Source organism: Xyrauchen texanus, chromosome 13 (assembly GCF_025860055.1).
Source record: "Xyrauchen texanus isolate HMW12.3.18 chromosome 13, RBS_HiC_50CHRs, whole genome shotgun sequence".
In the NCBI taxonomy this organism is placed as follows: Eukaryota; Metazoa; Chordata; class Actinopteri; order Cypriniformes; family Catostomidae; genus Xyrauchen; species Xyrauchen texanus.
In genome coordinates, this window is record NC_068288.1 from 14692823 (window position 1) to 14717125 (window position 24303).

At 41.4% G+C, this 24303-nt stretch overlaps 1 protein-coding gene and 1 long non-coding RNA gene across 2 annotated transcripts in view; both read right to left on the bottom strand.

The window, feature by feature from the left end:
- col18a1b (collagen type XVIII alpha 1 chain b) overlaps positions 1 to 23093 on the bottom strand; it is a 56054-nt gene extending 32961 nt beyond the window's left edge. The window contains 6 exon segments of the mRNA XM_052140949.1: positions 4 to 98; positions 3934 to 3973; positions 6870 to 6926; positions 8579 to 8665; positions 8830 to 9371; positions 22749 to 23093. Of these exon segments, the coding sequence (XP_051996909.1) occupies positions 4 to 98; positions 3934 to 3973; positions 6870 to 6926; positions 8579 to 8665; positions 8830 to 9371; positions 22749 to 23016 (1089 nt within the window). The 5' untranslated portion in view covers positions 23017 to 23093.
- The window catches only part of LOC127654050 (uncharacterized), a 165180-nt gene that overhangs the window by 52497 nt on the left and 88380 nt on the right, over positions 1 to 24303 (bottom strand). The gene's annotated exons all lie outside the window — the stretch shown is intronic.

A 24303-nucleotide genomic window follows, 5' to 3' on the forward strand; every position in this document is an offset into this window, starting at 1 on the left:
CACCTTCTCTCCACAGATTCCGCTTTTTGACCCTTTGAGGCCTCCTTGGTCCCCTTTTTCTCCACTCACACTTTTATCTCCTTCAGCACTAGAGACACCTGGTGAATAAAGTATAGGAAGTGTCATGGACAACAGCTAATCAAATGCACTGTGGTGTAACCTAATGTATCCCATACATTTTGAAATAATCTGACACAAACGCCTCTCAGCTACCTTTAATCAGTAACACAGCAAACATATTGTTCTTTGTACTCTACAGTACATGCTGTATTTGGCGTATATCTGATGTCATTTGTATGAAAAATAACAAGCAATTAACACGAATTTTTGAATCCAGGGTGTGCTGAGTGACTCCAGTCAGGCTTCCTAAGCAACCAAATGGTCCCGGTTGCTAGGGAGGGTAGAGTCACACGGGGTAACTTCCTCGTTGTCGCTAAAATGTGGTTCTCGCTCTCGGTGGGGCGTGTTGTGAGTTGTGCGAGGATGCCGCAGAGAAAAGCAAGAAGCACCACATGACCTAGGTCTCCGTGGTAACGCACTGAGTAAGTCACATGATAAGATGCCACCCGGATTGAGGCGAGTCACTATGCCACCACGAGGACCTAGAGAAAATTGGGAATTGTGTATTCCAAATTGGGGAGAAAAAGGGGAGGAAATCACCCAAAAAAACCCTGAAATTTTTACAGCTTTTTCAGTGTCATTAAAAGTATTTGATAAACAGATATTCAGTATTTTCAAAGGTCAGCACACATATTTCAGAATTCCAGCTCTCTGCATGAGCATGATTCTGTATCCCAAACTCTATTTATGTCTGCACCCCAAGAGAAATGTTGGCTGAAGAAATAGCTACAGTGTTTTGGCAGTTAAAATCTTCTGTTTCATGTTTTTAGGTACAAAATATAATGTTTTAATATGCTGATCATAAGACTTACATATTATTAGACTTATGAAAGATGATTGCATTTACTGCATTTTCCAAAAGATGGCACTACAGTGTTTTACTCTGAAGAGATGTGTGCCTGCATGCATATATCAGCATCATATTTGTCTTATTTCTTTATCTGAGCACATCTTACATATGGCAACAGCCAGCGGTGAAGTCATGTCCACTGGTGAAAGAAGTGAAAAAAGGATAGAAAAGTTTGGGGACAGTCAACGTAATGAAACCGTCTTCCCCCTTTAATAAAAAAGATTTGTAGCTATATATAAAATAATACAAATATTCATATTAAAGCAGATTACCTCTTAAGTCTTTGTCTGTCCTGTTTGACCATGACTGCCAATCAACTCAACTCCTTCCAACTCTACATAGTGCATGCCCCTTCACATAGTATTTTGAAGGGGTCTGTATTTAATTTGTGTTAGGAAAGTGATAGAATGACACATTTATCATTTTAGCGCTCAGAAGGGTGCCCATGAGTGCCTCCTTTGGGCCCAGATTATACTCTAAGGCTAATCTTCTCCTCCTACTCTGCTACACCCAAAACTGTCTCGCCGGAGGCGGTGCTCAGTGCCCTCTTTCCAGAGATTGCGATTTTGATGAGGAGGGGAAAAATGTTTTCCCCACTCTTCACATTCCCTGCTCCGGTGGTCCCAGAGGTCCTTGCGATGAAGCCCCTCTGCTTCCTGCTCAAATGGTCCTGAAGGTCCCCATGACCTTGTCTTCTTCAGACTCCCCTGACTTGCCATTGACTTATTCTAAATACACACTTGCTCTGCTTAAATTCCATAGTGCAGATACAGATTCCCGAGTACTGTCACCGTCTTGGTCTCCTGATCTGCCAACACATCCTGGTTCTCCAGCTCACCTGCCGGCTCCGCCCTGGTCTCCAGCTTGTTTTACCGCCATGCTGGTCACAGTGCCCGCTCCTTGTCTGACCTGTTTTAGTTTCTTGTTCTTGTGGTGAGCAATTTTATGAAAGTTTCTTCATGCATCATGTAAAAATAAGCAAAATGGCAACAGCACCAAAGGTAGTTTACATATGTAACCAAGTGGAGAAATTTTATATAATATAACTCTGGACATAAATTGGACGTGGCCCCTTTAAGAGTTTTGCGATACACGCTGTGTTACACACATGTGCAGGTTAGATCCTGAGAGCATAGGTTGTGCAAGAGAGCGCCGGGTTTTGTTCATCGGTTGATCATTATGTGGGGAAAGTTTTACACAAAATGCTCATAAGTTGCATTAAATATGTGTTCAGAACAGTTGTATGTGTTAAATGCATAAAATACTGCGAGTGCTTAAGAGTGTTTAAGCATGTGTTAAATGCATAAAATACTGCGAGTGCTGAAGCATGCTTAAGCATGTGTTAAATGCATAAAATACTGCAAGTGCTTAAGAGTGTTTAAGCATGTGTTAAATGCATAAAATACTGTGAGTGCTTAAGAGTGTTTAAGCATCTGTTAAATACATAAAATACTGCGAGTGCTTAAGCGTGTTTAAGCATGTGTTAAATGCATAAAATACTGCGAGTGCTTAAGCATGTTTAAGCATGTGTTAAATGCATAAAACACTGCGAGTGCTTAAGAGTGTTTAAGCATGTGTTAAATGCATAAAATACTGCGAGTGCTTAAGCATGTTTAAGCATGTATTAAATGCATAAAACACTGCGAGTGCTTAAGAGTGTTTAAGCATGTGTTAAATGCATAAAATACTGCGAGTGCTTAAGCATGTTTAAGCATGTGTTAAATGCATAAAACACTGCGAGTGCTTAAGCATGTTTAAGCATGTGTTAAATGCATAAAACACTGCGAGTGCTTAAGAGTGTTTAAGCATGTGTTAAATGCATAAAATACTGAGAGTGCTGAAGCATGTTTAAGCATGTGTTAAATGCATAAAACACTGCGAGTGCTTAAGAGTGTTTAAGCATGTGTTAAATGCATAAAATACTGCGAGTGCTGAAGCATGTTTAAGCATGTATTAAATGCATAAAACACTGCGAGTGCTTAAGAGTGTTTAAGCATGTGTTAAATGCATAAAATACTGCGAGTGCTTAAGCATGTTTAAGCATGTGTTAAATGCATAAAACACTGCGAGTGCTTAAGCATGTTTAAGCATGTGTTAAATGCATAAAACACTGCGAGTGCTTAAGAGTGTTTAAGCATGTGTTAAATGCATAAAATACTGCGAGTGCTGAAGCATGTTTAAGCATGTGTTAAATGCATACAATACTGCGAGTGCTTAAGAGTGTTTAAGCATGTGTTAAATGCATAAAATACTGCGAGTGCTGAAGCGTGTTTAAGCATGTATTAAATGCATAAAACACTGCGAGTGCTGAAGCATGTTTAAGCATGTATTAAATGCATACAATACTGCGAGTGCTTAAGAGTGTTTAAGCATGTGTTAAATGCATAAAACACTGCGAGTGCTTAAGAGTGTTTAAGCATGTGTTAAATGCATAAAACACTGCGAGTGCTTAAGAGTGTTTAAGCATGTGTTAAATGCATAAAACACTGCGAGTGCTTAAGAGTGTTTAAGCATGTGTTAAATGCATAAAACACTGCGAGTGCTTAAGAGTGTTTAAGCATGTGTTAAATGCATAAAACACTGCGAGTGCTGAAGCATGTTTAAGCATGTATTAAATGCATACAATACTGCGAGTGCTTAAGAGTGTTTAAGCATGTGTTAAATGCATAAAATACTGCGAGTGCTTAAGAGTGTTTAAGCATGTGTTAAATGCATAAAATACTGCGAGTGCTTAAGAGTGTTTAAGCATGTGTTAAATGCATAAAATACTGCAAGTGCTTAAGAGTGTTTAAGCATGTGTTAAATGCATAAAACACTGCGAGTGCTTAAGAGTGTTTAAGCATGTGTTAAATGCATACAATACTGCGAGTGCTTAAGAATGTTTAAGCATGTGTTAAATGCATAAAACACTGCGAGTGCTTAAGAGTGTTTAAGCAGGTGTTAAATGTACAGCTTCAGCTTACCTGTTGAAAGAGGTGGTGGAGGCAGGGGATGCAGAACTTCCTTTAAAAAAAGAAAACACTTCAGAGCAACACATTTTGCAACTATCATATGATGTTGCTTTACAAAAACATACTTAGCAACAGCATTTCACACAGCTAAAACCACTTTATACAGCTATTTTACATTAATTTGTCTGACATGCTCTATTCAAAGATGTATTTCAGTGCAACTGTCACTCTGTGATGACTTGTCTTTTGAATATCTAATTAATTTGCTAAAAGGTGCACCACACATTCTGTTTATAAGCCTCTTCAACCTTTGTGGAAGACAGTCTCAACTACAATTTCCACCGATTTTGAACTTTTGGCTAAATATTCCTGAACACAACACTGTCAAAGACCTCATAACTGTTTAGCACATGGATGGACCCACCGACAATCATGGGTACACACAAGTGCTGTAAAATAACTAAGTATGAATACTTAATTACTATACATAAGTAGCTTTTTTCCAAATTTATATTTTCTTGAGTATTTACATTTGATGCAACGTTAACTTAATTATTTACTTAATTATTTGGAAGTGAGGTTTACGGTTCATTATTTGCGAAAATAGAGAAGAGTGCAGCTTATAAATAGTGCACACTGTGTATGACTGACAGCAGCCAGTGCTAGTAGACACAGGAGCGCATGCACTTATGGAGTCTGCGTTAGACCAGTGAGGTGCATTTTTATGCAGGACTGTTGAGAAGGTCTGACCATTAATAAGTCTAAACATAAATGCATTCTTTACTGTATGTGGGCCATAGAAAACCGAGGATCACAGAAACCATGAAGGACTTTTATAAAATGTTGAGGAATAATGACAGCAGGTGCTTTTAACATGTGGTTGAGCTTCTTTCATAATTCAGATTATCTATTTATTTAGGGGCATCTCTAGACCTGGGCTGAGGAGCCTGTAGTCCCTGATCTTCTCTGGACAGCCCAGAGTGTTTTAGAGACACAAGAGTGAAAGTGAATTAACGACAGTAATGATTGTTAATAGCAGTCGCTCCTAAACTGGGTGCTGCATACTTTTGGTTCTCATTACTGGACCTGAAACACAGAGAATTGACTCAATCTGATCAAACGCCTTCTTGATATGTTGATTTCTCAGTCACAGACACTGTGCATTTTATGAAGGCTATATCCATGACACCAACATCTGCTGACTCTTTTGATTTCCTCCTTGATAACTTTAACTCAAAAGTTACAAATGCAATTGATGACCTCTCTCCAGTAAATCACAGAAATATCACTGGCAAGTTTAAGGCACCATGGAGAAACAAAACTACAGTACAAAGCATGAAAAAAAAAGAAATAAATGAATGCAGGAAAGCTGCACAAATTTTACACAAAACAAAACTTGAAGTCCATTATAACATCTATAAAGACAATGTGGAACTAGACACAGCTGCTGGACTGACCTTCTACTCAAAGATTATAAATGCAAAATCACCAGTTCCCTTTCTGTCACTCACTGGACGTTGTGTCGAATGAAGTGACACAAGGGGTCTTCCTGGGACACCAAACGTACCTCTGAACCTGAGAAAAGGCCAATGTCAAGTTGGCAGACAGAATTTGCATGCCCGCCCGGACATACGGTTATAAAGGGAAGCGGGGCAGAGAGAGCCAGTCAGAATTTTTCTTCAAAGCCGAACGTTTGTGCAACAGCAAGCTGAGTTCACCACTGTTTCACTCACCTCTACTGGCGATAAGCACTGCTGTTGGATCTACGTCGCATTTCCAGCTGGCCTACCTGTGACTCGTAGTGGGTCTGGCCACGAATTGCTCCGCTGAATTCACTGGAAACACTCTTTCAGGTAATGAAAGCGCTGCATTCTCCTTGGGCAGCCCCACTGCCCCGGTCACCGTGCTTGTAGAGTCCCCCCTCATTAGGCTGGACCTACCACTGCACCATTTCCCACGTACGGCTTCACAAACCTCGTTGTGTGTTTGCCACATGTTACCTCCCCCTAGACTGGGCAGGATGTGGCCTCCGCTGGATCTTTTCTCCCTGAAAGTATAGGACCGGGAAAGACCGCCTTCCCCGATGCGTTTCATAGCGTTAAGATAGCCCTAGCCGCTTCACGTCCTATGTGAAAGACATAGTGAGAGAAAAGGCAGCGGCTGCCGGGCTTGCTCCCATGCTAGTCATGTAGCGCCTGTTCCCCCCCTCAGGGGTGCGGGGAACCTACGGTTTGTATGTGACATCTCTTTGGAGGCGTTGAGGAGGGTTACATGCAGCCGACACAGTTACCTCTAGCACGCAGTAGCCTGCTTGCACCTGTCTCAACCGTTCACGTAACACGGTCAGTGCGTGGCGTTTTTAGATGGAATCCCTTGTATCACTTCATTCAACACAACGTCGAGTGAGTGACAGAAGGGGAACGTCATGGTTACTGCTGTAACCTCTGTTCCCCGAGGGAGGGAACGAAACATTGTGTCCCTCCTGCCACAGCAGTAGACCTACCACTGTAAACGGCTGTACCTTATTTTCGGCTCCTCAGTGCAAAATCCTGACTGGCACTCTCTGCCCCGCTTCCCTTTATACCCATATGTCCGCGGCAGGGCATGCAAATTCTGTCTGCCAACTTGACATTGGCCTTTTCTCAGGTTCAGAGGTACGTTTGGCATCCCAGGAAGACCCCTTGTGTCACTTCATTCTTGTTCCCTCCCTCGGGGAACGGAGGTTACAACAGTAACCATGACGATATTCTTAGAAAACTGACAGACTGCAAAACTAGGTATATATACTTTCATTTGAACTTGGATTATTATTCCCTTGCTCGTAAATGATTTAAAATGAATTTAAAGGGTCTTTTATTTTTATGAAAAACAAACTTGCCTAACCTTGCCTTCACATTTAAACATACTAAGCACAGGAGGGAAAAAAACGATATCACTGAAATACATACTTCATTTCGTCTCGTCTCGGTTCTGTCCCATATTCCACTCCCATTTTCCCCAGAACCCTAGAAAGAATGAGAAGCAAACCTTACCGCATATATACAGTATATACATTATAACAAATATACATCCCAAAACAATGAACCATGGGAAAGAATCAAAGCATATTTCAAACAGGTGAGACAAGGGAGAGCTGGACAGGTGCCAACAGTTGCAGAGAGGCCAATGGAGAACATACAGTATATATATTTACATTTACATTTATGCATTTGGCAGATGCTTTTATCCAAAGCGACTTACAGTGCAATTATTAGAGGGACAATCCCCCCGGAGCAACCTGGATTTACGTGCCTTACTCAAGGACACAATGATGGTGGCCGTGGGGTTAGAACCAGCAACCATCTGATTAACAGCCCTGTGCTTTAGCCACTACGCCACCACCATAACATATACATCATCGCAGTGCTGATGACAAAACAGTCAACGAGCAGGGGATGCACTGCATACAGCTCATTTACACAACCTAATACTTTTGAATAGGCTTTCTTCTTTTAAATTGACGTTACTTGACAGAAAATACAATATACAGACGCAGACAGTGCAATAACCAGAATTTAATTATTAAATTGCATTTATCCCAGCCTATTAGCGCTTTGTGCGTGTGATTTCGCCAACCCAGTTGTGCCTAAACGAAAGCACATACTGGCATTAAAATATAAAAACTTCATGGCCATACCCGCAGACTTCACATCTAATATTTGTATGTTGTGATTGTTATGTATAGATTACATCATGCATCTGTAACTGGTCCTACTCGACTCATTCCGAGCGGGATTAGAAGCGGCGATCCCCGGCATGGGAGTCAGACACGCTAACAAGGAGGCTAGAAAAGCCATGGCCTCTAGTCTCGGTCACTAGTGCGCCTCTTAAGGCTGGTCCTGCATGGGAGGTAGGCTCGCTAACGAGGAGGCTAAAGGCTACAGCCACTAGTGCGCCTCTTGTGGCCAGGGGAGTGAGGCTTACGCACTGCGCAGCACGCACCAACTGGCAACCGCTACACTCACCCCCCTAAACCTCACCCCCATCAGGGTCACGGCACCACCGTAGCCAGTCCTGCTCAACCCATTCTGAACGTAATTTGAACCGGGGTCTCTGGCATGGGAGGCGGGCATGCTAACGAGGAGGCTAAAGGATACATCTTCTAGCATCAGCATCAGGGGAGTGAGGTTTCCGCACTGCACAGCACGTACCAACTGGCAACCGCTACACTCACCCCCCTAAACCTCACCCCCATCAGGGTCACTGAACCACTGTAACTGGTCCTGCTTGACCTGCAACATCCCGCCACATTGGCAGTCAAAAACAGCTATAAAAGGGAATGTCAATTACAGTACGTAAGCAACATTTTTTAATTGTAGCGTGCAATGTAATGAGGGATAGGATTCACAACTCAATACTTCTACTCTTGAGTACTTTAAATGAGCTACTCTTTTACTCTTTATTCAGACGTTTTTATGCATTGTAATTGATCTTGTGATTTTTCAATACTTTTGCCACCCCTGTAAGTCAGTGCCAAGAGGTCAAGATAGGATCATATCTTTAAACAATGTGATGTCACATTCATAAAAATACTATAAAAATACATAAATTTTAGGATGTAACAGATTCTTTGTACATTTATGAAGGACATATTATGAAGATTACTGTAGGGGCTTACATCGTAGTCATCATCATCGTCATCTTCATCACAATGACGCTCTGCAGCCAGTGGGTTTCCAACCACCCGTAACTCTGAGATCATGCCCTATAAAACATGCCCACATGTGCACACACACACACACACACACACACACACACACACACACACACACACACACACACAGTCAACACCATACCGCCTTTAAATAATTATTTGGTGAAACTCAAGCAAAAGAGAAAGCAAAATGAGATATGATGAACAAAACATACCTGGAATTTGTCTGGGTTACCAGGTTCACCTTGTCCCACATAGATCATAGAGTTCCTATCCAGCTCCATGTCATTGGGTGAGCGCTCAAACTTAACCACCTTTGGCTCAGTATCGCAGTCCTCATAAAAAGTCACCTGGTCTAGTTTCACAGCCAGAGAGAAACGGCTCCACTCATTAGGCTTATGTGACACCTCGAAACTAGCCACCTCTCGAGATTCATCCGAATCTTGCTCTGTGTAATAAAAAAGGACTTTCCTTTTGCCATCCTCCACAGCTGAGAGCTTGACCCCAACCCACATGATCTCTCGTTCAGAATCAGTGATGGAGAATATCACCCCAGCATCTTCAGAGGTGGGCTTTAAGTGGAAGATGAGAGAGAAGTCTCGGTAGAGGGGGTTGGGCAGGTGGGCATGTGCCATCTGCCCTGTGCTAGTGTCCTTTTTAAAGAGGTATTCTGTTTGGCCATTTGGAGCTGTGATACGGGTGATATCTTCAGGTGGTGGGTTTCCAATAAGTTGCAGCAGGGAGACTCCACTCTGCTCTGTGGATACATAAAATACTGGGAGTCATTACAGTGATGACAAATCATATGAATTTTATGAATGCAGTTTAAAAAAAATGCATTGCAAAAAAGAAAAGAAGAAATCTTAATGAGAATATGTGTCTTGTTTTCTACTAAAAATATGGAAAACAAGACAAAAATAATAATTAAGAAAACATTTTTTGCAGTGTGATTGGAGAGTTTGCCAACGAGATTTCATCACACGTGCATACCACTGCTGACTGGAAGGATGATTAAGAGAAAAAACGACTTAAATATTGATCTTTTCACATCAAAAGCGATCGTGTTGCTTTAGAAGACATTAAATTAAGTCATATTGATGATGTTTATGCTGACTGTCTGTGATTTTTGGAGCTTCAAAAGTCTGATCACCATCCACTTGCATTTTAAGGACCTACTGAGCTGAGATATTTCTCTATTTTTCTTCAAATGTGTTCTGCTGAAGAAAGACAGTCTTATATATCTGGGATATCATGAGGGTCAGTCAATAATGAGAGAATTTTCATTTATGGGTGAACTGTCCCTTTAAGACCCAGGGGAAGCCTCTGCCAGCTGGTAGCTAGTTGCTTCATATCCCGAGGTTTCCAGAACCAGCCAGATTAAGCTCTGTTCCTGCTTTGTGACGGACTCCACTGCTACGTGTCTCTGAGTGAAGGAGACACACTACAGCCGGTGCCAGCCAGACATCACTTCAGTCTATTACGGTGGACTTCAGAGGATGAACTGATGCCAACTCCAACCATAAGACATCAGATACTTCATATGTCACTGTCTGAACCTTGGATTTAGGATGAACCTCACCGAAATGACCTGCCTGTTGAACTGTGATGCTCCTCACTGATCTCTGCCTGCATCATCTCGGTCTAATGATGAACTACACTCTTATAATGGAATACATCAACTATCAATTAATTGCCAACAAAAGCTTCATCAGACAATTAACAAGGACAATTGGATCAATGTGAACTTCTGCAGTTAATCCAGGATGAACTTCAGAGACATTAATCATTAATCTTACAGTACAAACACAATCTATGTTTAAACACTGTCCCTCAACACTTACTTAATAATAATAATATTTGATATTTGCCGTGTTGGTCTGCAATCAGTCTGAAATCTTTAAATACCAACCAAAGAAAATTTAATTGAGCTCTTCTTTAACCACAAAAACATGGAGAATAATCATTTTGAGTCATAAATTCAACAGAATTGTCCTTCAAAAGTGTCAGCGATGTAGGCTAAAAAAGACATGCATAAGATTCCCGGTGGTTTACAATAAAACTACGATTAAATAAACATTTTAAATAAAAACATCATCCATCCATCCATCCCTCCCTCCCTCCCTCCCTCCATCCATCCCTCCCTCCCTCCATCCATCCATCCATCCACCCATCCATCCCTCCCTCCCTCCCCTTCCTCCATCCATCCATCCATCCCTCCCTCCCTCCATCCATCCATCCATCCATCCACCCATCCATCCATCCCTCCCTCCCTCCATCCATCCATCCATCCATCCACCCATCCCTCCCTCCCTTCCTCCATCCATCCATCCATCCATCCATCCATCCACCCACCCATCCATCCCTCCCTCCCTCCATCCATCCATCCCTCCCTCCCTTCCTCCCTCCCTCCATCCATCCCTGCCTCCCTCCATCCATCCATCCCTACCTCCCTCCATCCCTCCCTCCATCCCTTCATCCATCCATCCATCCATCCATCCATCCATCCATCCATCCATCCATCCCTCACTCCCTCCATCCATCCCTTCATCCATCCCTCCCTCCCTCCCTCCATCCATCCCTTCATCCATCCATCCCTCCATCCATCCATCCATCCATCACTCCCTCCATCCATCCCTTCATCCATCCATCCATCCCTCCCTCCCTCCCTCCCTCCATCCATCCATCCATCCATCCATCACTCCCTCCCTCCCTCCATCCATCCATCCCTCACTCCCTCCATCCCTCCCTCCCTCCCTCCATCCATCCATCCATCCTTCATCTATCCATCCATCCATCCATCCCTTCATCCATCCATCCATCCCTCACTCCCTCCATCCATCCCTTCATCATCCATCCATCCCTCCATCCATCCATCCATCCACCCACCCATCCATCCCTCCCTCCATCCCTCCATCCATCCATCCATCCATCCCTCCCTCCCTCCCTCCATCCATCCCTCCATCCCTGCCTCCCTCCATCCATCCATCCCTACCTCCCTCCATCCCTCCCTCCATCCCTTCATCCATCCATCCATCCATCCATCCATCCCTCACTCCCTCCATCCATCCCTTCATCCATCCCTCCCTCCATCCATCCCTTCATCCATCCATCCATCCATCCATCCATCAACTCCCTCCATCCATCCCTTCATCCATCCATCCATCCCTCCCTCCATCCATCCATCCATCCCTTCATCCATCCATCCATCCATCCCTCACTCCCTCCATCCATCCATCCATCCATCCCTTCATCCATCCATAACTCCCTCCATCCATCCCTTCATCCATCCATCCCTCCCTCCCTCCATCCATCCATCCATCCCTTCATCCATCCATCCATCCATCCCTCACTCCCTCCATCCATCCATCCATCCATCCCTTCATCCATCCATCCATCCATCCCTCACTCCCTCCATCCATCCATCCATCCATCCCTCCATCCCTCCCTCCATCCATCCATCCCTTCATCCATCCATCCATCCCTCACTCCATCCCTCCCTCCAACCATCCATCCCTCCATCCATCCATCCCTCCCTCTATTAACATGAAGTTTAGCTTCATACACAAACTCTGTCATCGAATAATACATTTATTTTATAGTCTATAATTAAATTATAAACAAAACATTTCACTGCCCAAAATATCCTAATATTCTATTGTGTGATGTGGTTGAATGTTGTGAATGGTGGACAGATGCTGTAATATCATTTATTTTAAGCAGCTCATCCATGCCTTGAAAAACATCAATAATAAATAGGTGTTGTTTATCTGTTCAGAGTTGCTGTCTGCTTTAGCGGTAATGATTCATTTCCCCGTTACACAGTTAATTCATCAAGCTATTATGGAGCAGTTCAATCTGACAACAGTGTGTGGACCACAAGCCCATGTGTAGATACATTACGCCTAAAAAGACTTAACATCCAATATTAATACTATTTTTATGTATTTTTATATGCTGTTTTTAGTAAACAGTGAGAGACATGATGTGGTTGACTCGACTCAATGAAGTTCTTGATTTGAAGTTTTTAACCACGATGAACCTGCGATGTGAGCACCGTCTTGGCTGCACAAACGGCACACAGAATTTCACCAGCTGTCAGGTCCCGTGTCGCGTGACACTGCATTGTTTAGTTTCTATTATATTGGATACACACCTGCCTTTATGTTTTTGTCGTGCGAGCCACCCCGCTAATTGATGTTATACAGTAGTCTGTAGTAACATTCAGGTGTGTGTCTGTGCATGTGCGTATGTGTGTGTGTGTGTGTGTGTGTGTTTGCTTGAACACAGTGAAACAACTCTGGCTACGTCTACAACTTCAGGGGCTAATACAGCTGCATGCAGACAGAGATGTGTTCACGCATTTCTGTTTTGATATTTCTTTCTTTATTTCATAGCATCACAAATGTCATGGACTCGTAAAACAATCCCATGTCCCATAGACTCGAGTCCGAGTTAAAATGCATCCGAGTCCATGACAAGTCCAAGTCCATTAAAATTGAGTCCAATTTTGACTACCCCAACTCTATTGGATATTATACTGAATTTCAGTGACCAACAGTGTAGACAGAGAGGTGTTTACACGCATTTACACACATGGTTCCTACATTTGAGTTCTAATTATTAATGTTCTATGATAAAAAAAAAATGCTCAGTTGTTCAGTTGATATACTTTCTTTCAAATTATACCACATATTCTTAAAAACATAAAATATTTCCAAAATGTTTTGTTACAAAAGAGTGGCTGATGAGAACACCCTGTCTACCCCGGGCGTATTCTATTGAATATGATCGTTCCTATACCCCTGAATTTATATAAAGTACACTTTTCATGTAAGTTACACATAAATCAGCAAGCCACAGCCTCTAAAAACTCAATGTAAGCATATATTTTCTACTGATTTTCCCATGACTACTGAAGCGGAGACAAGGTCTGGAGAGAATTAGACTAAATTTAGCATTCTGGGTATGTGAAATTTTGCTTTCTCAGGGTTAATGATGAAGTAAAGGGAGACCATATTCAGTTCATAAAGCATTTTCAAACTATTATCAATACATTTACAAAGGTTTAAATAAACAAAATGTTTAAATGTTCATTAATTGAATTCTTGATTTCAACAGCTCTTAAAGGGACAGTACACCCAAAACTGAAAATTCTCTCATCATTTACTCACCCTCATGTCATCCCAGATGTGTGTGACTTTCTTTCTTCTGTAGAACACAAATTAAGATTTTTAGAAGAATATTTCTGTTCTTTTGGTCCATACAATGCAAGTGAATGGTGACCAGAACTTTGAAGCTCTAGAAACCACATAAAGGCAGCATAAAAGTAATCCATATGACTCCAGTGGTTTAATCCATGATTTCAGAAGTGATATGACAGGTATGGTTGAGAAACAGATCAATATTTAAATCCCTTTTCCTTCACTTTCTCCTTCTTCTGTTTTTGGTGATTCACATTATTCATGCATATCGCCCCCTGCTGGGTAGAGAGAGAATATATGACAAAAAATGACTCCAATATTGATCTGTTTCTCACCCACACTTATTATATCGTGTCTGAAGACATGTATTTAACCACTGGAGTCGTATGGATTACTCTTATGCTGCCTTTATGTGGTTTTAGAGCTTCAAAGTTCTGGTCACCACTCACTTGCATTGTATGGACCTACAGAGCTGAAATATTCTTCTAAAAATCTTCATTTGTGTTCTGCAGAAGAAAGAAAATCACACACATCTGGGATGACATGAGGGTGAGTAAATGATGAGATAATTTTTAGTTTTAGGTGAATTGTCCCTTTAAAGATAAAAGAAATAGAGATAAAATTGCTTTGTATACTAAATACCAAATATGTTCTTTGATATTTTGTTCTTATGGATAATAATTTAGTAATTGTTCTAAACACACGTCGATCAGCTGATACCATTGGTAATCTTTTACTTAAGAGCAACATTCTGTGCAAAATTCTTGCAGAAAAAAGGCCACTTGGCAAATTTGGGCTGAACCAGGTGAACACATCTGACTGTGGGAATGGGATGTTCAGTTCCGGGGTCGTGTTTCTATAGCAATGGCAGCTCGGGAACTTTTCCACATTACACCATGATCCCCTTTTGTCCCGGCTGTCCAGTCTCTCACCCACTCAGCCAACATTCATTTCGTTCCTGTGCTTTCTGGTAATCATGTTTTGTAATGCTCACACAGGAGATCATGGGAATATAGCTGGGCCATTATTTAGTCCAGATGTGCCTGTTTGCACCCCACCACCCTACATCAACTCTAAAACACACAGTTGGTTTTATCTTTACTGATTTCTATGGAACAAAGAGGACTGCGGAGGAATAGAGAAGAGGAATGTGCACCTGTATGTTAATTCTACCTCAAAACAGAGGCTGCACACTGTCACCGATTACATACATTTGAAATGTTTTAAATTAAATGTGTCCGTTTTAAAATAGGATCATCACTGACTAAGCCTACTACACATTTTAATGACAGTGCATGCTTATTCAGTAAAATAATGTACTTATTAAATATTAAAAGGTATTTATCTGTGAAATCAGATATTTAGTATTTTCCCGAATGTTTTCTTCATAGCATGATTAGACATTACTCTCACGCAGTCAAGATTCACTCTCACACTCTCAGGAATTGGAAATGCCCCGATGTTCCCGATGGCCAGTCCAGCCGTGCAGTCCATTTCCTGTATCTTTCTCTGTTTAACAGTCTTCAGTATAATACAGGGGGCTGCTGGGGAACAGCGCTCTTAGCCAAGACTATGAAATAATACATCAAATATATATTTTTATTTATATGATAAAAAATAGCTCAATAGTCACGATAATAATTATAAATGAATGATTATTTTGAATGTGCATTTTCTGCCATGTGGCGGGATTTTGCATAACTGGGGTAGAAATGACATTTGAAAATCACACATTTCTATAGATTTATCCCCAACTCGGAGCCCTGCAGCAGCTTGACGGTCTCATTTTAAAGTGTGAATATTTCAACTGATGTGTGCATTTTCCATTTCCCTTTTTGATTTGTGAGTAGGAGTCTCTAATAAGCAAGTTATTTTAGTTTTCCTAAAAATGTACGTCCTCATATTTCATATATCTGAAAGTGAAAGGGGAGATTTAGACCAAAAAACACATAAATATTGATCTGTTTCTCACCCACACCTATAATAACACTTCTGAAGGCATGGATTAAACCACTGAAGTGTTATGGATTACTTTTATGCTGCCTTTATGTGCTTTTGGAGCTTCAAAATTCTGGTCACCATTCACTTGTATTGTATGGACCTACAGAGCTGAAATATTCTTCTAAAAAAAATATTCTTCATTTGTGTTCTGCAGAAGAAAGAAAGTCACAAACATCTGGGATGACATGAGGGTGAATGAATTATGAGAAGTATTTTCATTTTTGGGTGAACTGTCCCTTTAATTTAAAGCACCAGTAAAACTGACAACTATACAAAATATGATGTAGAGATTGTCTATTTACTTGATGATGTTTAAAAAATGTATATTGACCATGTGCAGGACTGCGATGCATGAGAAAGTGCTGAGAAATATTCATCCCAAGGGCACCAATAGGTCATTGGCTAACTGGTGTACCAGTCATTTTCCCACATGTGCACAAATCCCACAGCTGTCATTAGGATGGACTAAACACAAGTAGTTTAACAGTGTTAATGTACTAATGTAATTAGTTTAGTTTGAATTTTCATCTTTTCAACTGTAAGCATCTCAACACCACTAATAAAGCAACACGTTTGTTATAATTGTATTACATTTATTAGTGGTTTAATATTACGCACAAAATGAAATATACCATGTTGAATTCCCTCCTGTTTAGAAACAAAAACCACACATGCATAATCAAATGCCTAAAGTAAATCTATTGACTGGTAGAACACACTATCAACACTAACAACCTTAAAAAAAACTTCATAAAATGACATTTCTGTCAAATGAAGCGAGCAGATGCCTGCAAAAAGGACTGTGAGAAACTAAAGGAAAGTTATTTGCAAGTTTAGTTGGACGTTTTTAAGATCACTGACAGCTGTATGGGCATTTGAAACTGAAATCTTGGCATGAGATGGTAACCAGAGGTTCCTGTAATGTGATACCTACTACTGCACCCCCATGAGACACAATTAACACAAACTTTCCCATCTGGCAAGGATTTGAGCGCCTACTTCCTCAGAGGTAAGACAAAGACTTAAGAAAATGACCAGCATGAAACAGCTGTCACTACCAAATATTATATTTATACAAATAATAAATATAAAAACGTATATTTTAGAGAGAGAAAAGAGGAACAACTAACACCTGTTTTACAGTGCTTGCTAAAGCAGATCAGAAGCAGAGCGGGGTTTTTTCCACTACCCAAAATAAAGTTAAAAAAATTGAGTGTATTCACATGGGAAGCAGCAGCAGCGCGGCAGAAGTGTCGCAGAAGCTAAAGTGTGTTTCAGGTGTTTTGCCACTGAGACTATTTTTGCTGCAGTGTTCACGCTGAATTAAAGTGACAGTGCACTGTTACTGGACATCATGAAGATTTGACATGAAAAAGCATATACTTTGTAGATCCAGAATAAGCATATATTTTTAGTCTAGTGGGCTTTTGTATGAATTATAGACCATTTCAAGAATGTAAAAAAAACGAATGAATTAGAACGGTCCAAACGTATTTCCGGATCCTTTCAGCAAAGTCTCTTTTTGAAGGTAAGTCAGTCCACTCGGCAGACGTTTTTGGAACGCTCTTGGGCAGTCTGGCCACTTATTTTCTTTGTAAAGAAGCATCATGAAAGTGCAGCTCCTATCTCTTTGAATGGGGAAAGAACTAAATCTCCAAAACGGCTATGTGTAGGAAGAGTAGTGAAGACAGGGGAAGGTCCAGGGGGTCCAGGGGGGCAGAAACGTGCTCCCCTCCTTAGTTCGTGGGGCGGTGGCTTTACTTGAACAGACTGGCTTCATGGGTCTCGGCACTTGAGGGGAATAGTGGCCTGGCATCCTGGACACCACACATGGACCAGCAAAGATGCCAGCAGGTTTAGACCGGTGTCCCGAGGAGAGGTGAGCTCGGTGTTTAAAGGCAGAGGTGATGAGGCTCTTCATTTGGTCCCATTATGCGATCCATGGGAGGGGCGTATCGTTCCGTCAAAACTGGTATAATAAATTGTGTCTTTAGCGCAGATTATACAAAAAAACACAATTTAACCATCTTGTATAGGGAATGCACATGTGCGTTCTCAAGCTGATTCACAGGTGGTGTTTCTATCTAAAAGGTGATTGGCTATTTTACCTGTAAGGCGGGACTTCCTTTCCATTAATGTTGGGCGTACCAATTTCTCCCATTCATTTGAATAGAAGTGGCCATCTCTGTTAAATAGTCTCTGCTTTCATGTCACTGGTCTATAGCTTGTAATAAAACAAAAAGAACTACACAAAATTATTAAAAAAATAATTTTTATTATTTTAATTACATAGCTTAAACAGACTTTGTATTACAAACTGCACTAACTGTAAGTCATGGGCATACATTTTTACATTTGCAGATGGTAAGCGCACAAATATTTTTGGAAGTGAATCTTTTTGTGAGGATAGTACTCAACACTTAAGAGTTTTGGCTTATTTTAAGAAATAGATATATCTATTGATTGGTTGTGCATAATTACTTATTTCAGACTATATTAATAAGAGTGATCGAGCCAAACCGAGTGATCACCGTCCTCTGTTGTCCAAAACACCATTCAGGCTCCTCCTCTTCTACTAAATGATGAACTGAGCAGGTCTCATTGTGTTGGCTGTCACTACGTTAAATTATTCTAAGACTACATTACATTACAAAAGCATTGTGAAAATAAGATTTCATGACAATCAAGTTTGTTATAATGACCAATTTATTTTCAGTATAAAGTCGTTTCTGCAGTAGAAATGCTGCTGGTGTAAAAGCACAAGCATCGTTTGTTGCAAAAGCTGTCCTGACGTGCTGTTTCGGTACATGTTGTGCACCAGCCAGGCACGGAAATCGGCGCGGGAATTTACATAGCAACTGGTGACTGGGTCATTCGCTGTCATTTTTTGTGGTCTGTTCTGGATAACACGGCAGTTTATTTTAGCTTATTGTGGACCATTCAGCCCATTTCACGGTTCTCCCAATGGAAAGTCCACCTCTGATTGTCCCCAAAGTGCGTCGACCCACTGGGAAAATGCCCGGTATGCCAGATTACCAGTCCAGCCCTGGCACCAGGCGTAACATAGGCTACTGCCCAAAACCAGTGACCAGCTGAACTCAAAAAAAGCAATGAAATAATGGATGAATGATCTGGGTGCAGGATTAAACAGAGAGAGTTAGGGGGCAGATGGGAAATGTGTTAAACAAACGCATCATCATTCTATACCCCACACTCCCTAATCAATCAAGCAATCAATCAACCAATCAATCAGTAAATCAATCAATCAATAAATCAATCAATCAATCAATCAATCAATTAATCAATCAATCAATCAATCGGTAAAGTAATCATTCAATCGATCAATCAAGTAATCAATCAATAAATCACTCAATCAATCAATAAATCACTCAATAAATTAATCAATCAATCAATCAATCAGTAAGGCAGTCATTCAATCGATCAATCAAGCAATCAATCGATCGATCAATCAATCAATAAATCACTCAATCAATCAATCAATCAATCAACCAATCAATCAATAAATCAATCAATCAACCAATCAGTCAGTAAATCAATCAGTCAATCAGTCAATCAATCAGTCAATCAATCAATCAATCAATAAATCACTCAATCAATCAATAAATCACTCAATAAATCAATAAATCACTCAATCAATCAGTCAATCAGTCAATCAATCAATCAATCAGTCAGTAAATCAATCAGTCAATCAATCGATCAATCAAAACCATGCATTTCCTCTCTGTATTCACATTGTAAGCTCTTAAAACGTGGGCTGCGTGATACTCTCTACTGTGTTCAATAGAAAACATAAAATCACACCCACCATCTTTCCATTATACTACAATCGCAGTGTTGCTCATAAACAGAAAGTCATTAAATGATCAAGGAAAATCTTTTGGATCACTTTCAAACCACAACAGCATTTAACAACTGTCTTCACAATGAATCCTCTTCCCTTCAAAATACAATTTCTTCATACATCATCCCAACAGTGTCCCTCATAGTTAATTAAGAAGGAAATATCTTGACTCCCAAACCTCAGCGGATTCTCTGCCCCCTTGTCTGGTCATTCTCAGAAAGAACCTTGTAAGACTCAGCAAGTGAACTATAACACGGAGGCACAATAATCTGTATCTTTGTGTGAGTGCCCACTGCATCTCTCCAACACACATGCCTGAGATCTTTATAGTATCCCAGAGTGCTGTTTTGTTCATGCATATGCAACGGAGGTGGTCGAGTTATGCTTGTGAGTGACAAGACTGCTACCCTTATTCACAATGGTGGGAATCAATGTAACTGCCTCTCAGTGTGACGGATCAGGCCAAAGAACTGAGAGTTGTTTGAGTTGCCCTTGAAGAACAGACTTATCTTAAATGTTATTTTTGCATAGTAGCAAGAATTAAAATCAAGGTTTACCAAGTAGCTCATGACTACAGGTATAGGTGGGGCAGATTCTTGCTCTGATCATGTACAGGTTATGTCTAACTGCAGTTTTACATTATGCAGTTAGACATACTATGTTCAGGGATGGATTGCTGACTGGGACAATGGGGCCAGTGCCCAGGGGGCCCTTGACTGCCCGGGGGTGCCCTGGGCTTTAAGGCTGCGTGATCTGGTTCAATGATCCTCCCCACCCCGCTTGAAAACCCTTTTGGGCATAAACAACGAACACCCACATAATTTTGTAGGTCAAGAAGGCGTGGGCAAATGTTGAGTGCATTTGAAATAAGCAAAATAATAACTGCAAAGCAGCGTCTTTTTAATGCTGCACTTTATACTCTGGGAGAGTGAAGTTAAAAAGAAACTCACTGCTAAAATGATATCCATGTCCATTGTGAATACTCAGTGTAGGGAAGCACTGCTCACACAGACGTCACTGCCAAACAAAACAACTTCATATTGGTCAATGTGGCGAATTCCCCTTTCAAAGTTTACCAAACTCACCTCAGAAATTCATCGTGTGAAATTCATGACTGCACAGATTCCCATTTCTCCCGTAAAATTTTGCTGTGCGAAGGTATGTGTGATAAGCAATTACTGAACCTTCAGTGACAGCCTGAGGCTGTGGATGAAAATATTCAGAAAGATGATGTAACTAGTATGCATGCAAGTAATTGAAATGCATTCACACTGAGCCATAAGTAGCAGAGCAACAGCAAGGCTGGCAGACAGGATGTGATACATACCTCTCACAGTAGAAGGCACACCAACAAACAACACACACTGACAAGGCAAGAGACACAAGTTTGAAATGCATCATTGCACATGGATGCATTGCAACTGGCCTTTTTTCCTTTGTGGTTACTAACGGTTACACATGGCTAGGGCTGGGTATCTAGTTCACTACATTTTAGGCACTGAACAAATTGCCTCTAAACTATGCAGTATCAAAAAATGTCTTGTCGTTCGGTACTAAATTTCGATACCTAAGGGGTTAATCTCATCAACGTCAGTGATAAGCATGTAGCATGCTAGATGTGCCCAAGTCTCAAAGTGCTGGTGATTGGATGTGTTTAGGCATCAAGGAAAAACACTAGTTTATGCCGGTTACGCCCAGAGACGAGGCTCACACGTGAGGCTGTAGTGTGTATGCGTCTCAAGCCCCACACATGTGAAAGATGTGGAAAAGATCAAAAGTGTGGCTACATTTCTCCAGGCTCGATGCCAACAGCGTGCAATGCCATATTTGTGCCAAGATAATTGCTGCCAAGACCGGCAACACGACAAATCTGATGAAGCACTTGACAGTGCACAGAATAAACTCAAGAGCAGAAAGTTGCTCCGTCTTTGACTGCAAGAAGACCGAGCCGGTGCAGTCATCCTCTCAGCGTCCTCCTGCCACAGAGCTTCCTTCAACATGCCCATCACACGAGTCCTCCTTCAACATGCCCATCACACGAGTCCTCCTTCAACATGCCCATCACACAAGTCCTCCTTCAACATGCCCACCTCACGAGTCCTCCTCCAACATGCCCTTCACACGAGTCCTCCTTCAACATGCCCACCACACGAGTCCTCACCCAACATGCCCACCACATGAGTCCTCCTTCAACATGCCCTTCACACGAGTCCTCCTTCAACATGCCCACCACATGAGTCCTCACCCAACATGCCCATCACACGAGTCCTCCTTCAACATGTCCACCACACGAGTCCTCCTCCAACATGCCCACCTCATGAGTCCTCCTCCAACATGCCCACCACACGAGTCCTCCTTCAACATGCCCACCTCACGAGTCCTCCTCCAACATGCCCATCGCACGAGTCCTCCTTCAACATGCCCAACTCATGAGTCCTCCTTCAACATGCCCACCACACGAGTCCTCCTTCAACATGCAATTTAGGTAATGTGCAATGTTTGTAATCTTGTTCAAATGGATTTCATAAAATTGGTATCGGAAAAAGTATCGTTTATGAACCGGTATCGAAGTCAAGATATTGGCATATACATATTTTGAACGATACCCAGCCCTACGCATGGCTGACTGGTCCCTCGGGGAGGGTGTGGCAGGCCACATGCAGGCCCCTCTCCTGTAAGACTGTCCAGCAGCACCTCATAGAAAGTTCTGCATGGCAGCAGGGCTACCTCAGATTTTCAGAGGACTGATGGCATCTTGTTGTCAGCATTAGGCAAAAAAAAACAACTAAAAAACAATGCAAACCATGGTGGCAGCCTGAACACAGGAGCCAACCCCATTCATTCAATACAGCTGCCACATCCTCTGCCTGGGTGTAGCTAAAAAGATTTGGTACAGAAAATGTGACAACACCACAAGACAAACGGAACGGCCAGCCTGAGCCTCTTAATAAGCAATTACTGGTGTCCATAGGAAGAGTTGTCAGATGCCAGTCTGACTCACTGGCCTCACCTGAAAACCCTTTAATATGTGTTTCAAGTTCTACTTCCTCTGAATAAGACTTATAATTACCTGACTTGGAATGGCCAACCTTCTTAGAGATGCCAAATGTCCTCTCAGTGACAGTGTTATTCCCATTCACAGGTGGGTTCTGGTCCCATTCCAGGATCCCGCCAGCTTTATCAATGAATTCTGCCCCAACATCAGCAATGTTCTTGTCTTTACTGGTCTTTCCGCTGCCAGAACTGTCTTTGTCCACTGCTGAGGCCTTTGTTACGACTGGACTTTTCCAAAATGTGGCATGAAGAAGAGCCATATACAGAATTAACAGGAAGTACATTGTTGTATTTACACTAGTCCTTCTGTTGTCATTCAGAACATGCTTTCAGGAGTATCTTGCAAAAGTAGTCCAACATTCCCTCTCTTAGCTCACTGTAACAAAGGATATGAGAGAGATAGAAGGCGTGTTCTCGCTAATGTAATGTTGACCTCATTGGTCACTTCTTTCCCCCCTCTAAACTGTGAATGTCACTCCACCTCCCTGTGTGTTGCTGAGTTGATGTATAGACCCTGCTATAGCTACCGACAGTCGGCTCAGTCTTTTTCCCTTGTGCTTCTGTTTTTGGGGAACAAAATGAATCTATGGTATAATTTTCTCTCCTTTTAAGTAGTTTGCTTTTCAGTTTATATTGTTACATATTAACCATATGCCAACTGCACTAAGAGGGTTGTGTGCTGGTCAGTATCAGCTAGTACATACGGTTATAGTTATTCATCAATACTGTATGTTCTCAGAATCTCCAGAAATATCCCGGTAGTTATTTAAGGGGAAAACTGAGCAAATGGTTTTCAACAGTGTTTCTCCTCAGTCCCCTGCTGTTTGTGCTGAGAAGAGAACTCATAGTACATCTATTCATGCCAGCAGGGCTGTTTGGCGTGGGTCTGTGTGACAGACACAAAGCATCTGACAGCATATCTAATCTGGTGGATGTCTCAGCCTACATACAGTATGAGTGGAAACCCATAACCACATCATTGTGAAAGCTAAGGCAGTTTTCCCACATTCTGAGTCTGACCAGCCTTGAACCACCTCAGCTCAGAATGTCCAACTGTCTATCCAGCTGTTGCACCAGCTCTCAGCTCACCCTGATCACACCACAAGCCCTCTAACAATCCCTCTGTCTATCCCGCTCGCTCCACTGCATGTTCCAACACTTCCTATCTCTCTAACGCACAAATGCAAAAAAAAAAAAAAAAACTATTTAGTAAAAACTAAAACGAATAAAGGTAAGGATCTGCCATAGGCGTGGGCGATATAAGCAAAATGTATATTGCAATTTTCATACATTTTTGGTCGATATTGATGTATATCACAATATGTCTTATGGTAAAGTAATTCAAAAAGTGTAAATTACAAATTGCTTTTTATTTGGAAACTCAAGTCAAACATTTGAAGCATTTAGGTGTCATATGGATGCTTTTAGTTGCTAGATGACAGAATTGTTCAATTTAAAATTTTGTTCAGAAACAGTATAGATGTCTGATAGCTGATAACTGATTAATCATTCAAAATCTGTATATATATATATATATATATATATTATATATCTAGGACAGAAGATAAATA